The sequence below is a fragment of the Pituophis catenifer genome, unplaced genomic scaffold, assembly GCF_029215685.1.
Source record: "Pituophis catenifer annectens isolate HBS135680 unplaced genomic scaffold, rPitCat1.0.hap2 SCAF_18, whole genome shotgun sequence".
Lineage (NCBI taxonomy): Eukaryota > Metazoa > Chordata > Lepidosauria > Squamata > Colubridae > Pituophis > Pituophis catenifer.
Genome location: NW_027256898.1, coordinates 3,972,152 through 3,988,664, shown reverse-complemented (window position 1 = coordinate 3,988,664; position 16,513 = coordinate 3,972,152). Strand labels below are relative to the sequence as shown.

At 45.8% G+C, this 16,513-nt stretch overlaps 1 protein-coding gene across 1 annotated transcript in view; it reads right to left on the bottom strand.

Moving 5' to 3' along the window:
- Positions 1-1,103: 1,103 nt before the first annotated feature.
- The window catches only part of ACAP3 (ArfGAP with coiled-coil, ankyrin repeat and PH domains 3), a 92,747-nt gene continuing 77,337 nt past the window's right edge, over positions 1,104-16,513 (bottom strand). Inside the window, exons 24-26 of the mRNA XM_070956044.1 lie at positions 16,337-16,447; positions 15,483-15,544; positions 1,104-1,325 (exon numbers count right to left, since the gene is read on the bottom strand). Of these exons, the coding sequence (XP_070812145.1) occupies positions 1,219-1,325; positions 15,483-15,544; positions 16,337-16,447 (280 nt within the window). The 3' untranslated portion in view covers positions 1,104-1,218. The remainder of the gene's footprint in view (positions 1,326-15,482; positions 15,545-16,336; positions 16,448-16,513) is intronic.

Genomic DNA, 16,513 nt, shown 5'->3' with positions numbered 1-16,513 from the left:
CGGTGCTTCTGCTGGCCAAAATGGTACCCCCCGCGGCCTCCTGCAGCACTCTGCTGGCCCACAATGCACCGGTGTGCCCTGTTTTTGGCCAGCAGAGCGCTGCTGGGGGCCAGGGAGGCCGAAAACGGGCTGTGTGGGGGCCTCACGGGCTTCCGTGCACCTTGTTTTGGCCACAGGGTGCTGCAGGAAGCATCTGTCCTGTCTCCCCACCCCCCACTCTCCCCCCCTGCCAGTCCATGGAGGAGAACTACAATGCTAATCCAGCCCTCGAAGAAATCCAGTTTGACACCCGTGCTCTGGGACTAAGTTCTCATCTGCCAAGAAGTCAACAAAGAATGTCAGCTTTTAAATTCCATTCCATTCCGCCAACATTTTTTTCTCCCAACCACAGCCTCTCCAACCATTCATCCCCATCCATTCAGAAAGAAAAGGAAGGAAAGGACCCCAAATTATCAGAATTGGACTTCGTGCCAATGCAGCTGCCCTTGGAATGGGTCCCATCAAATCCTGTTCTCTTTAATAAGATAGATCAGGGATCGGCAACCCGTGGCTCTGGAGCTGTGTGTGGCTCTTTCATCCCCACCGGCTCCCTGTGGCCGGTCGACTCCACAATTGATAGGGCTTTCGGTTAGGGCAGATAGAGGAAAAAGGACGCCGCGCTAGGAGGAGACTCTATGGTGAGGGAACCAGATTTCTGGTTGGCTCTAGAATTGGGGGGGGGCTTCTGGTTAGGACCTTTGTGGCTCTTTGAGTGTTTAAGGTTGCCGACCCCTGGGCTAGATCGTGGCCTCGAACCCTTGATGAGCCAAGACTAGTAATAGATGGGAATACTGTCAGGCAGCCATTATGACCTTGTTTGTCTTATGTTTGCAACCGGCGTCCAGCTGCCAGCAGCTAGTGAAGACTCCCCGGCTAGCAAGGAGGAAAAACCGTAGAAAAACCAGAAATGTTGATCCATTTCTGTGGCTAACAGATGTATTTGCAAGGACGTGCCATATTGTTCAGAAAATCTGGGGGAATGGGGTGGGGGTGGGAAACCCTCCTGGCGGGAGGTGTGTTGAAACTGGTATCCGTTTTGGAGGATGGGTAGAGACGTCGCCTCTCGGATAGACCCAGCTCTTCACAAGTTGTCCCTCCTTTGTTTTTGTGTGTGTTTTGTCACGCAGGACCCTTCATCCTTTCGGTGACTCTTTTGAGGTTACCATCCGGAGGCGAAAGCTATCGGTAGGAAGGATGGAAATGAAGGCTACGCCGGTTGAGTTTTTCGGGATTGTTGGATGCCATGTGGGAAAAGTCCCGGAAGATGTCAAGGTAAGTGGCATCTCCTGCAGGAGAAAGAAAAACACGACACTTGGCATTGATCACACCACTTTAAGGAGAAGGTGGGGTTTCATGCATGTTGGTTTTCCTCCTGGCAAATACAGCATCTTGGGTAAGCTCAGTTTCTTGGGAGAAGAAGGGGGGAAGGATGCCCGAGAATGCTGGCCACGTTCACACATCCCATTAAGCCATGATTTAGTCCAGAAATCACATCGACTGGGTCCGTGCCATGTGATAAGTGGTAAACAGTAGCTTGTAAATCTCCCTGGCTGAGGGTATGGCATCTAAAGGTAAAGGTAAAGGTTCCCCTTGCACATATGTGCTAGTCGTTCCCGACTCTAGGGGTCGGTGCTCATCTCCCTTTCAAAGCCGAAGAGCCAGTGCTGTCCGAAGACGTCTCCGTGGTCATGTGGCCGGCATGGCTCAACGCCAAAGGCGCACGGAACACTGTTCCCTTCCCACCAAAAGTGGTCCTTATTTTTCTACTTGCATTTTTTTTTTTTACGTGCTTTCGAACTGCTAGGTTGGCAGAAGCTGGGACAAATCACGGGAGCTCCCCCCGTTACGCAGCACTAGGGATTCGAACCTAGTATGGTATCTAGGACTAATGTAATCAGTAGTACCAATTTTCTTGATTGGGCCATCACACAAACTGCACAGATTTGCAAGAAAAGCTCCTTGCACGGCACGCTACTTTCAGTTTCAGGGTGTCAACAGAGCCCAACCATTTCGGGTGGAAAAGGCAGAAATTACAGGCAAAGCAGAAAAGCGTGTTTTCCTCAACTTGATAGTGACGTGCAAATTATCTTGAAGGCAAAACTAAAAATCGTGTACTGTAGAAGCACACCAGAGGCCTGGAGTCATTTCCTGAAGGAACTCTCCAGGGAAATTCTCCAGGAATCCTAACATCTCTTCTTGGCTCCTGATTTCCTCCTGAATTTTGATCAAAAGGATATTTCAAGCATTAAATCCCAAACCGAGAATCTGAACTGCTTCTCCCATAGCATTCTGTGACAGGGTTCCTTCCCCCCCCCCCGCTTTTGAAATCTCCCAGTTCAGATTTTTATCAGTGATGCATCCGTCTGCAATGTTCAAACATTGCAAAAAGGGAAAACAAACGTTGATAAAAGCTACATTTTGTTTGTATGCGGGTTCTTTCTGCACGCCATCTGTTACTGGTGTGTTTTACTCTTTTAACGTTATTAGCAAAACGTTTCGTACCCAACAGCTTGTTACAATTGTCCAGATGATTACAGCCTTAATTTTGTATACGACTTGGAAAATGGAAACCAAGCAGGAATTTTAAAAAACTGCTTTCCCAGCTGGAAACAAGATCGAATGATTTGAAAACTCCCACGTCTCCAGAAGTGTTTTGGGAAAATTGGAAAAAGCCTCAAAAATGTCAACCCACCAGCATTTCTGGCTGCAGAGTGAACTTAGCTAGGCTCTGCCCCAAAAGAGGGGTGAATTCTTCCATCTTTCTTTATATCCGCATCACTTTCAATGAACGTTGTGTAAAAGGATAGTAGTTTACACATCACAACCTGTTTTTGGCTTATCGTTCGGAGCAGATTTCCACATGGTTGGGAAATGGACAGATCTGAGCAGGCCTACTGCGACCCATTAGAGAGTAGGAGTGAAAGAGAAGCAAATTCTAATGGACTGACACTTTTTTGAGAGTTTTTAAGAGCAGCGAGGAACCCCCCGAAGGAAATAGTGCAGCTGTAATTTATGCAGCGAGAAGATTAAATTGGCAGAGAGAGGCAATTAAGAGGAGGGAGATCCTTATATTAAATGTTAGGCAGGGTGCAGAGAAAGCTAAATTTATCTCTTTTCGTTGCTGCCCACCCAGTGATCAGCAGGAAGCTTTGGATAATTGAAAATCATCATCATCATCCTTAAACTTGGCTCTAGGAATCGCCCCTAATCCTTTCAGTTTAAATCTTTACACACACACACACACACACACACACACCAGACTGTGGAGAAACTCCTCCTGTTATTTTCAGGTTAACAACAGTAGGAGCTTCAGTTTACACTAAGGAGAAATTTCCTGACAGTGAGAACAATTAATCCGTGGAACCACTTGCCTCCAGAAGTTGTGAATGCTCCAACACTGGAAGTTTTTAAAGAGATTGGACAACCATTTGTCTGAAGTGGTGTAGGGTTTCCTGCCTAAGCAGGGGGTTGGACTAGAAGACCTCCGAGGTCCCTTCCAACTCTATTCTATTCTATTCTATTCTATTCTATTCTATTCTATTCTATTCTATTCTATTCTATTCTATTCTATTCTATTCTATTCCATTCCATTCCATTCCATTCCATTCCATTCCATTCCATATTTTCTATTCTATTCTATTCTATTCTATTCTATTCTATTCTATTCTATTCTATTCTATTCTATTCTATTCTATTCTATTCTATTCCATTCCATTCCATTCCATTCCATTCCATTCCATTCCATTCATTCTGTATTTTCTATTCTATTCTATTCTATTCTATTCTATTCTATTCTATTCTATTCTATTCTATTCTATTCTATTCTATTCTATTGAGGCAGAAGTTCCTTTCCACATTATCACCAGGGTGTTGTGCCGAAGTTATTTCCATTTGTGCGACTGCGTTGAGCAAAAGGGAAACAAGCCAAGTCTACGTTTTTCTTAATCGTAACATTATTAATGGCCAGGCATTAAAATAAGTGGGGTCTTTATCAAGGCCGCCCAATGGAGCAGGGGAACATTTTTGTTTGGCCGCTCGTTCTTTTGAAGACATTTCCTCATGAGGCACCTGTAGGCTCGTGTTATAAGCAGCTTCTGACGGCTGGTTCCTGCTTGCAAATCTCTTTGCAAATCATCCCTAGCTTTGAGCTTTCAATCCAAAACTGGCTTGGCCTCATCCCAATGGCTATCTGCAACTTGCTTGCAAATGGGAGTTTTTGGCCTGAATTGTTATCTGTGTCTTATCTCTGGAGAAGCCGGCGCGATGAAAGGACCAGAGAGGTGAAGTAATATTCCACCCCCACTCCTTTGAAGTATAACCCCCATCATGTCCACAGCTGATTCCTTGGGGGATAAAGCCCGGTATGTACTTCTCAGTTGGCATGTTTAAAGCCAACAACCCAAACTTTTGACCTAGTGTCCTTTTTTTTTTGAAAGCGGTCGTAAACTACCTGTGGCGGAACTGTGGCCAGGTGAGACACGCTGTGAGTCACACAGCAGTCCCGCATGTCCATGCTTGATTTTGGAAGATAACAGTTCCCAAAGACTTGAGAACTTCTTCCCAAGAATGTCATCTGAATCCCTGCCTAGTTTTGGAATGTAATTGTAGCCAATTCCACCAGGCTAAATAATCCCTTTTTCACAGATCGGAATTGCACTCCCTGCAGTTTTCTTAGGTAAAGGTTCCCCTCGCACATATAACTAGTCGTTCCTGACTCTAGGGGGCGATGCTCATCTCTGTTTCCAAGCCGAAGAGCCAGCGCTCTCCAAAGACGTCTCCGTGGTCATGTGGCCGGCATGACTCAACACCAAAGGCCCACGGAACGCTGTTATCTTCCCACAATAAGGTGGTCCCTATTTTTCTACTTGCATTTTTTTTTTACGTGCTTTCGAACTGCTAGGTTGGCAGAAACTGGGACAAGTCACGGGAGCTCACCCCGTTATGCGGCACACTAGGGATTCGAACCGCTGAACTGCCAACCTTTCGATCGACAAGCTCAACGTCTTAGCCGCTGAGCCACCGCGTCCCTCCAGCACTGAATAATTTTGCCATTGGGGTCCCTGGGAGATTTTCTTCACTGCCCGTATCTAGCCTGTATCCCAGGCTACACACATACCACCCCCCCCCCAGGTCAAGCCCCACAGGTTTCTAACCCTGTTTAGCTTCCAAGTCCAGCCAAGATGGACTCTGGACATTTTGCTTAGATGGCCTTAAAACAGATGGGAAGAATCAAAACCCTCCATCTTTATAGAAGCCACTCTGGGAAACAGGAGCCTTAACATCTCTGCTTGGGAGCTTCCCAGAAACCTCTGGTGGCGTTTAAACGATGCTGTGCAATATTCAGAAATAAGTTTGCCGAGGCTCAAGTTCCCAGTTAAGCACGTCTCCAGCTGCAAATTAGGTGGACCTCTTCATCGAATTCAAGCGAATGGCGAAAACAATAGAAGAGCCTGGTGGCGCAGCAGACTAATAGCCTGTTATTATCATTCAGCTGCCTGCAATTACTGCTAGTTCGAATCTCCCAAGGCTCAAGGTTGACTCAGCTTTCCATCCTTTCTAAGGTACGTAAATTGAGGACCCAGTTTGTGGGGGCAATAAGCTGACTAGTATGAAGGTTATTGCTTAACACATTGTAAGCCGCCCTGAGTCTCCGGAGAAGGGCGGCATATAAATCAAATTTAAAAATAAATAAATAAATAAAAATAGAAGGGACAACTTAAATAGTTCCAGTGGGGTGCTTCCATAATTCCGTTAAGATCCAAGCCTCATCTCCCTGCTTCATCACTCATTATGACCATTTGCATTGTTGGCTAATGCCAATCTTTTTTATTTTTAATTTCTTTTTTTGCGGGGGGGTGCCAAAAGCTTGAGCGTTAAAATGCAGGTGTAAAGCGGGGAGGAAGAAGTGAGAGAGATCACGAAATAAACACCAAGATGCAAGAAGAAGAGGAGATAAAAGCGTTTACTCTAGATTTTTATTAACAGTGTTTCAAGAGACAATAGAAGGAAGAAGAGGAAGGAAGTAAGACATCAGATCATCCGATATTTTTTTTTTCTCTCTCTCCCCCTGCCCCCGCCCGCCGCCCCCCCTCCCCTGGCTTTTTCTCTGTAGGTGCCAAACTTTTCCTTTCCTTGTTGTTAAAAATCATACAAAGGTAAACAACGTACAGAGAATTCAAAGTTCGAAAGCAGCACTCAGCAGACAGACCAGGTAAGGGCAAAAAAAGGGAGGAAGATAGGAAGTTATAAGAGGTCGGGGGGGGGGGGTTTGTTTGTTTGTTTGTGTGTTTTGTTTCCCCCTCCCAAGAAAGAGGAAGAAAATAAAAAATAAAAATTTAAAAAGGAACCGGTATTACAAAGAACTGTCTTCAAAGCAAGCCTAAGAGATAAGACGGAGAGATTAAGATGCGGGAATGTATTTACAGTTTCTCAATCCACCATTTCTGGAACTTGAAAACTGGGAGTGGTATATCTGGTGGCTTTCAGAGGTTTCTGTGCATCCAGCTGAAACAGGTGGCTACTTTCGGGGTGCAAGGATGGAAAGCTGCACGTAAAAACTTCCCTTCCATCCCTTTCCACTGGGTTATTCCACTAAACTACGAGGTTTATTCCCACAATCTCTCCTGGGATCGAAGCAGTGGTGGGTTTCAACATTTTTTACTACCGGTTCTGTGGGTGTGGCTTGCTGGGCATGGCATGGCTTGGTAGGCGTGGCAGGGGAAGGATACTGTAAAATCTCCATTCCCTCCCCACTCCAGGGGAAGGATACTGCAAAATCCCCATTCCCTCCCCACTCCAGGGGAAGGATACTACAAAATTCCCATTTCCTCGCAATCAGCTGGGACTCGGGAGGCAGAGAATAGATGGGGGCGGGGCCAGTCAGAATTTTTACTACCGTTCTCCGAACTAACCAAAATTTCCGCTACCGGCTCTCCAGAACTGGCCAGAACCTGCTGAAACCCACCTCTGCATCAAAGGTCATCAAGTGATTTGGCTGAATATATCACTCCTAGCTCCTAGGGGTGGGAAAAAGCAAGAACTACCACTCAACTCCACGTCTCCCTCCCCTTTTATTTAATTCAATGCTGTTGAAATAGGAAGTATAAGACCCCTGGCTTGGGAAAGGGCCGGGATTCCAATACGGCGTTCTAACTTTGATAATACCAAAAAATGTCTTCCTTTTCTAGTATAAAAAATAAATACGTTTTCCTTGAGGTGAGGATGCCCAGCGTTGCAGAAAACAACCTGGTATCGTTTCCCACGAGCTGGTTTAGTCCCTTAAAGAAAGAATTTGAGCACAATTTCTCTCTGATCAGGTTTAAACCTGATGCCCTTTCCACAGGGTTTACTGTACTGTACTGGTTAAGGCAGCGTTTCTCAATTTCCAGCCATTTGAAGACAGGTGGACTTCAACTCCCAGAATTCCCCAGGCAGACAGCCATGGTTGGATGGAGAATTCTGGGACTTCCAAGTCCACCTGTCTTAAAAGTGGCCAAGGTTGAGAAACACTGGGTTAAGGCACAGGACAATGGGTAAGAAGACCCCCGGTTCACGGTCAGTCTCGGCTATGGAAGCACCGCTAGGGCCTGCCACACACTCCCTCTCTTGATCCAGCCCTCTGCATAAGGGAAGTTATGGGGAAAACCAGAAATCAAACCTGCTGCCTTGAATGTTGCGGTCCGCCAGCAGCCTGCGGAGCTGGCAGCAAAGTCGGACAGTGAGGAGGCTGGGGAGGAACGTGAGCCAGTCCTAGAGTCTGGGGAAGGACGAGGGCTCTGCGTCGGAGGCAGAGAAAGGGCCATCTGGGAGGTACGTGCTGCCTCCGGAGCCTCCAGAGTCGGACCTCAGCGAGGCAGAGGAAAAAGGGGAGCCTGTTCCCAGTGCGCACAGGCGCAGAGCTGCCAGAAGGCAAGAACAGTTAAAACAAAAGGGACGACTCGGGAGTAGGGCTTGGAGATGATTGGCCCCTCTCATAAGACTTAAAAGAGGAGCAAAGGCACGTGGGCCTTTGCAGGAAGCAACGTTGTTAATTCTGTGCAATTTAAAGTCTGAAGCTCTGTTTGATTCCGAACTCCGTGTGGCTTTGCCAATTAGGTCTTTGGCAGCGTGTCAAGGGAGATAAAGGTGGGTGATGATCAGCCTTATCCCGAAGGACTCTTTTGAACTTTTTGGGACTCATCTGTGAATGAACAGAATTCACAGCTGTTGCAATAAAAGAGGTTTTTAGGACTACTCGGGTGTTTTACTGACTCAGGAGGCCTAGGTCAGAACATTGAGCTCCTTGAGGACAGGCAGGAATCTAAATCTAATGAAGAAATCCCCAAAAGATCTCAGCGTTAAGGTTGCACCCTTAAGACACGCAAAGTGAGAAGATGCTAGGCCTGCCTCAACCTGACGTCTTCCTCTGCTTTGAGATGGGAAAGTGGATTACAGCACTTCCTATTTCTCAGGCAGCTTGATTCCTGGTTTTCCCCATGGGAGGAAATAACTTTTTCCCAGCTTGCATCACTATGGATGTTGGGAGGCCAGGTGTAAGTGGGGAAGAGACATTCTGGCTCGGTTTATCCTTTATTTCTTTCCTTGAAACACTCCTGCGTTCACAGCTGTCAGCTCCTGCCCCCTGGTGGTACAGCTGTGTACTGCAGGCAGGGAAAGCGACATTGCGCAATTGAGGCAATGCTATTCTAAAGAGAGGACTGGGGGAATTTTCTTTTTTACCCAGAGACCCGATTATAAAATATAATCCATCAACTCACCCAAGCTGAACAGAAGATCCGCAAACCCTTTGGACATTTGGACATTTCGCTGTTAAGAGAAACCTATTTTTGAATCGCGTCCAATTATCTGACTCAGGGCATCTTTCCAAATGGAAACGACGCTGCGATATATCATCCGCTTCGCGCAGACCTAGAATTGTGGCATGTGAGAAGGCCGTCTTATGGGCAAAACCATCCCTGGGCACTATCCTGAATTCCTATGGAAACAGCACTCAGCCTATTCACAACTTTTCGAATCTTTAAAAGTGTTATTTTCTCATTGTTTTCCCTGCACGGCTGCAATTTTGCCTCCAACTTACATCACCACCACCTGTCCCAGTGGACAACGCACAATCACTAGCCACTTGAGCTGTGCACACGCATTTCGGCACGGCTCCAATCCTACTTAGTTTCAAAGGATGAAAACCAATCCAGCAGATTTTTGGAAACTGTAGTGATGCATTTCATCCCTGGTACTCCAAGGCTTTATACCAAAGCCAAAGAAAAGTTTCAAGAAAAATATATATATATATATATATTTCCTTCTCTCCCCTACATACATACATACATGTATGTATGTATATATATATATATATAGGGGAGAAAAGGAATGAAACGAATCAGCTGATTATTATTTCTTTTGGTAAAAGATACACTCCCTAGCAACTGTACAAAAGGGGGAAAAAAATTCCTGACATTAAATACACCAAAAAGGATACTGAATGTGGGGTGGGTGGAAGAAAATAAATAAAAATACTTGCAAGGGTCCACCCAGGCATCTTTAGTAATAAATTAAATATTTAACAATGTCACCCATTTTAAAAAGACGGCACATAACTCATAATAAAAAGAACGTTAAAAATCATTTTTAAAAAAAAAAAAAAAAAGAAGAGAGAGAGAGAACCCAATACTGTTAAATAGGAAAAAAGTGCACAAAGTCAATTTTATACATTGCATCTAGAGAAAGTACATCTTTAAATACATAAATCACCATGTCCGAAGAGCAGAGACCAATTCCTGCCTTAGGATAGGAACGGAGAGCCCGGAAGTGGGCATCCAAAATGGGTGTCTCCCTTTTGCTCATGCCGTTTCTGTCCTCGTTCGCCTTTCTACACACAAGGCCCTTTCTTGCCAACCTCAAACTGAAGAAATGCGTCCCACCCCGCGAGACAGAGAGAAAGTCGAGCAGCTCAACCACCGCACAGTTTCACACACCGTAGACATTTTCATTTCTGGAGGATTTCAAACTGATTTCGACCATTTCCTTGTACGTGGGCGCAATCACTCCTAAAAAGAGAGTTTGCCAGGCGAATGGAGTTATAGAACCAGAAATCGGACTTGGTGAAATATCACGGCTGCTGGCCCCGGGACCCAAGAACCTTGGGAATTGCAATTGGATGAGGTTGGGCGGAGAAGGAACATCTGGTCATGTTTCAAGCAGGGATCGCCGCAAGATTGGAAGAATTGGGTTTTTGGACAGGTGGAAAATGAAATGATTGAGGAAAAATAAGAACATCGTTAGTCGGAATATACATCCTTGTAACTGATGGGCAACTAATCCCCTCTTGGTTGGTTGGCCTAACATACCAAGGTCATCTCTCATTATTATTGGTCATCTCTCATTTTTGTGATCCTTTAATAATACCATGCAACAGCTGTTCATCCTGAGGCATTATTACGTTTCCTTGGAAGCATAGGGAAAATGCTTGCTTTTCACCCAGAATGGTACCTCTGTTTAACAATCCCTCGTCTTCCTTCCAATTTCCTGAGCAGAGGACACGACGGTCGTTTGAGAAATGGTAAAAAAATTCCCCTTCCGCTTGAAAAGAAAGGCCTCTCAACATCTGGATTGATTTAGTTTGGCTGGCCATCGTAATTTTTTGCAACACCGTCCATTTCTGTTAACAGCACTTTTCACGATGTAATGGTTTCCCGTTTGCGCTGCATCTCACCATCCCAAAAATTCAAGTTGTCAATTTCATCGTTTTTGTTTCTAAAAGTGGGCCTAAGTGAAGGTTGATGAAACTTTTTGGGGGGGGGACTCCAAAGGCACTGGGACAGCCTAACCCCTTAAAAAAAAATTACATCCAAGGGTTACTTCACAGCAGGACGATGGGGTAAAGGACGCGTCTGAATATTTCCTCTTGGTTCTACGTATCCGGCTGGAATGGAGCAGAATCTAACCTTGGATTAACCAGAAGATCTCAAACGACTTGGAATCGGGGAATAATAAGAATCGAGAGAGGAAATAAAATAGCAGGAGATGGGAGAAACCAAGGAGTCATGAGCAAAGTATCAAACTCAGCAAAAAGCATGAAGGGACACATGGATGGCAGACTTGAACTAACCCGTGCTTGTAAAGAATGATTCCATTTTATCAAAGGATCGATTTAAAATTTTGACGATGGTCAAAAGAAAAATCCGCTCCCAAAAAAGAAATAAATAAATAAATATCCTGTTTCCCCCAAAATAAGACATCCCCTGATAATAAGCCCAATCGGGCTTTTGAGCGCATGGCAATAAGGCCGAGCGCTTATTTCAGGGTTCAAAAAATGTAAGACAGGGTCTTATTTTCGGGGAAATACAAATAGATAGATAGATAGATAGATAGATAGATAGATACCCTGTTTTCCCCAAAATAAGATATTCCCTGATAATAAACCCAATCGGGTTTTTGAGAGCATGGTAATAAGGCCAAGCACTTATTTCAGAGTTCAAAAAAATATAAAACAGGGTCTTATTTTCAGGGAACACTGTATCTATCTATCTATCTATCTATCTATCTATCTATCTATCTATCTATCTATCTATCCTGTTTTCCCCAAAATAAGACATCCCCTGATAATAAGCCCAATCGGGCTTTTGAGCGCATGGCAATAAGGCCAAGCGCTTATTTCAGGGTTCAAAAAAATATAAGACAGGTTCTTATTTTCGGGGAAACACGGTAATAACCACTGGGAAAAGCACAAGTCATTAGAAGCGATGAACCTTCTTGCATACGTCTAGGCCAACCATTCACAAGCTCCGCCTAACCAGATCTCACAGGATAATGTTGGGCGGGGCGGGGGGGGGGAAAGGTCATCTCCTACCACTCCCTGAGCAGAAAAAAATGGAATGCAAATGGCATGTGGCTTCCTGCTTTTACAAAAATATATCAGTTGTACATCAAGGAGAAGGCATAAGGGCTGGACACCATGCGCGTATGGCTATTCTAATATGCCAGCTACTCTACATTTCACACTAGTTATCTGGAGAAGGGGTGCAAATGCAAATTGGAAGCCCAGGTCAAGACAACACCGCAGCCAGTAATGGAGTTGAGAGGACAGATCATGAAAAAGGACACACACACCTGTCTCTCTCTCTCTCTCTCTTTTTTAACGCATCATCTCAACCACACATGATGACATCCTAGCGGAGAGAGAGAGAGAACCAGGCTGACGATTTACATAATATAGGTTGACTACGATTAGATAAAGTCATATATGAAGGAGGCCACCACGGCCATTACACAAATGGGGATAAGTCAAGATGTTGCAAGAAAACTTAGGACGGGAGAAGTCCGGGATGATGCTCAGATGCTCGTGAGTTGGCCAAAGGGATTGGTGGCTGCAGATGGAAGGAAGCAAAAGAGGACTAGGTAGCTTGGAGCGCGCATGCATTGACAAGCAAGGTGAAGCCAAGCCAATTCAAAAAAAAAAAAAAAGCTGGATTCCAGTCAAAAAGAATCTACTCTCGTGGGCAGTAGATTCTCTGTTCTTCCCCAAACCTTTGAACCAACTCATCATTCTGGAATATCCCCATTTGCCAACTGTGGAACAAGAGAACTCACTTTTATATGACTTTCGAACTGCTCCTGTTCTACTTTTCTTCCAGACCCTATTCCTCCTAGGGGTGAGAAGCAAGAGCAGAGCCCTTCAGTGTCCTAAAAGCCACTCAGGAAAAAAAAAAAAAAGGAATATTCCACTCCCATCCAATGGACCAGCCTTTTCCTAAACCTCCCTCATTCTAACACCACCACTAGATTCCAGCTAGAAATCTGAACCCCAGAATCCGCCTGGACTTAAAACCGTTATTCAAAAGCCATAACTCGACTTCACCCATTGGTGCGAGACTTTTTAAAGTCATAGACCGTGGTTTCCCAAAGCATAATCCCAAATTGCACGAATCAAATCCGCCTGCCTCCATGGCTTAGCGCAAGATTGAAAAAAAAAAAAAAGGAAAATTGCGATGATTTGATGCCGCCGAATGAGGTGAGAGAACTGCCTCGGACAATCTCAAGCCGTCGTTGCCGCTTTTCCATTACTTTGAGAAACATCTCTTCCCCCCCCTCCCCCAAATCTTCTTCCTTCCTCCCCTCCCAAGTATCACTGGACCAGAGGCTGCTTTGGAGTTTGCCTGCTTTCTAACCCTAAAGTAAAATCTGTCTTCCGAATAAGACCATCTTAAAAACCCAGAAATGGGTTTCGAGAATAACTCTTTTCTGTTCTACCAAAAAAAAAAAAAAACCCCACCCCACCCCATAATAAAATAAATAGTGCCCGCCCACCCTCAAATCACCTGAATTCTGGAATTCTGTGAACCCTCTGCAATCATGCATGGGGTGAGAAGGGGAATCACAGCCTTTCTTAAGAGTGCACATGCAAAAGGGGGGGAAAAAAAAAAGAGGACTATTTCTGAATTTCCCCATTTCCCAAGAGATTTGATCAAGGGAATTCAGTTACTTAGGGATATCAAACCCCCCTCTCCCTCCCTCTCCCAGCCCCCCCCCCCTCCCCAGGTTTGATCTAGCTATCTAGCTAAATGTTGCTTCAAGAAGTGAGAAGAGAGAGCTACCTTACGGTGCTCCCTGGCTGTGGCTGTGTTTTCTTTTTTTTTTTTAAATCAAAAAAGAGGGGGAAGAAAGAAAGAAAAGGGGGAGGGGAAAACCCATCGCCGGCGACGAGTGCATTCTTCCAAGCCTCACCACTTTTGGAAGTCAAGGGTGAAGACAGGCGCAAAAGTTGAAGGACAAAGACAGAGGAATTCTTTCAAGAATTACCCAGCCATGTTGGTCAATCTGGCTGGAGGCGCTTGAGTTGGGTTATCCCACACTCCGAGCGTGTAGCACAAAAAGACAAGTTTACAAAAGACGAGAGGTTCTGCATTCCCTCCTCCGTATCCAGTAATGACATTTTTTTTTCCTCCAATACAGAAAGGAAATTCAAGGACGGAGAAAACCAGCATACGGGAGGAGAAAGAGATGTCCCGGATATGCTAATTTTCTATGTGCAGGGATTTTTTTCTTTTTACTTTTTTAGTATGGAGGTGTGGTTTTACGGTGAGATAGTCGTTGGAAACGAGTTGATTGCCTCTAGCAGAAATAGTCCAAAATAAAGTCACCCTTCAGCTGCCTGGAGGGTTTATTCCTCTCTCTTGTCTTTCATTGGTGAGAATTGCTCTGAGGATTGGACCAAGAGGTTATCTCACAAAGGCCCAGTTCAAGTGTCCCAGGAGTTGTCTCACCTCAAACACCTGTTCCGAATTTTCCAGGAGGAAGAAGAGGAACCATCTGGGTCACTGGTTTCACTGGTGCCAGCCAACTGCCCAATCTTTCCTGCAAAGACACGCAGGATTCTGTCCTCCTCAGGACAAAAGGCAAGCACGGTACTGCATGTGCCAAGTTTTCTTCTCACCAACCTAGCCTGAATTAACGTCTGTCTTCACCCTATAAAGATTGCGTCCTCATCTTGGAAGCGGCTGAGTTTATGGCTTGAACCAGCTAAACTAACCTCCTGGTTAATTTCCATCAGTCATCACCAGAGGAAGCGTTTGGCTTGCAGGAACCTGAGCACCTGGGAGGGAGGGAGGGAGGTGCCCCCCTACGCCCCCTCACCCCCCCACGCCTCTTGATCCATGAACTGCAGCAAACTGGCAGCCCAGCTGAACTTAACCCCTGCCTGCTCCACGCTCAAAACGAGGGGTGGGGGTGGGGCTATCTCATTCCCGGCCATGCGTTACTGTGTATGCGTGTACGCTTGTGTGTCTCGTGCGTCCGTTTTCCCGCCAATCGATCCAGGATTCCTACCGCAAGCCAATGGCCGTCAGCATTGCCAAGAGTTGTGCACAAGACAAAGAAGAGAGACAGATGCAGGGAGAGAGAGAGATTAAGATTAAGCCTCCATCCGGTTCGGTTTAGAATCAGCTTTCCAAATGTAGCTTCCCGCCTCCTAAGCGCGTTTCACCTCCTGTTTTTAGGCCTGGAGAGACCATTTACACAGTCAATTGCCTTTTTTGGGGGGGGGTGGAAACCGAAGAGCAGATTTAAGCTCAGATGCACCCACTCCACCTGAACCAAATGCAAAAAAAAAACCCAAAATCTGATCCCAGTTGGTTTTTAAGGGTACTCTCTCGCTCTCCTCCTCCTCCTCCTCTCGCTGTGCAGCTTTCAGCCCATCCATCCAACTCTTCGGTTAGCAAATCCCCCCTTATCCCAAAACACACGTCTAGAGTTTGTTTAGTTTCCTTTTTGTTTTGTTTTGTTTTGTTTTTCTTGGGCTCAGTTCAGCTTCCTTAAATTTTGACCCGAACGCGGAGGTGGGCAGCAGGATTGCCGAAGTTCTCACTAACACTCATCTATGTTAAGGCTGATGAACTCCTGTATACATTTTCGGTACTGAAGCTCTGTAGGGCTATTGTTGGTATATTGACCTGGATGCCCAAAGGGACCCTCGGCTTCACGCATCTCTTCGTTCATCCGAGCCAGACGCAGCCTGTAGGATGAGAAGCAGAGAGGAATGTTAATTAGGGAGGAGAAAAAACAGTGCTGTACAGGCAGTTTGAGAGTTAAACCCTTCAGCACTAAGGAAGCAGCACAGTTGCTGAATAGCAATAGCACTTAGACGTATATGCCGCTTCACAGTGCTTTACAGCCCTCTCTAAGCGGTTGACAGAGTCAGCCTCTTGCCCTCCACAATCTGGGTCCTCATTTTACCCACCTCGGAAGGATGGAAGGCTGAGTCAACCTTGAGCCAGTTGGTCAGGATTGAACTGCTGGCAGTGGGCAGAGTTAGCCTGCAATATTGCATTCTAACCACTGGGAGGGAGGGAGGGAAGGAGGGAAGGAAGGAAGATAGCAATAGAACTTAAGACTTATATACCACTTCACAGGGCTTTTACAGCCCTCTCTAAGCGGTTGACAGAGTCAGCCTATTACCCCCAACAATCTAGGTCCTCATTTGACCCACCTTGGAAGGACGGAAGGCTGAATCAACCTTGAGCCTGGTGGGATTCGAACTGCCAAATTGCAGGCAACCGGCAGTCAGCAGAAGTAGCCTGCAGTACTGCACTCTAACCACTGCGCCACCGAGGCTCTTATAAAGATAGGTCTGTCAGAGCTAAGCCACAATTCTCTCTCTCTCTCTCTCTCTCTCTCTCTCTCTCTCTCTCTCTCTCTCTTTTTGGCTGTAACTGGCCAATCTATTCCTGGGGTGTTGAGTGTCCAGGTGAGCCCCTTCCAGCCCCGACATGCTGTTCCTCTCCGATTGCAGGAAGGACACACTTACAAGGTCACGATGTCTGCATTCGCGGCCTGGACAGCGATGCTGAGGGGGTCCTGCCCGTCCTCGTCCACTGCGTGCTGATTGGCTCCTCTCTTTAGGAATAAGCAGACCTGGCTGCCAAATGTTGAAAGAGAAGAGGAAGAAAAAAACCGGAGAGAGGAAATGTAGGTCAGCCAAGAA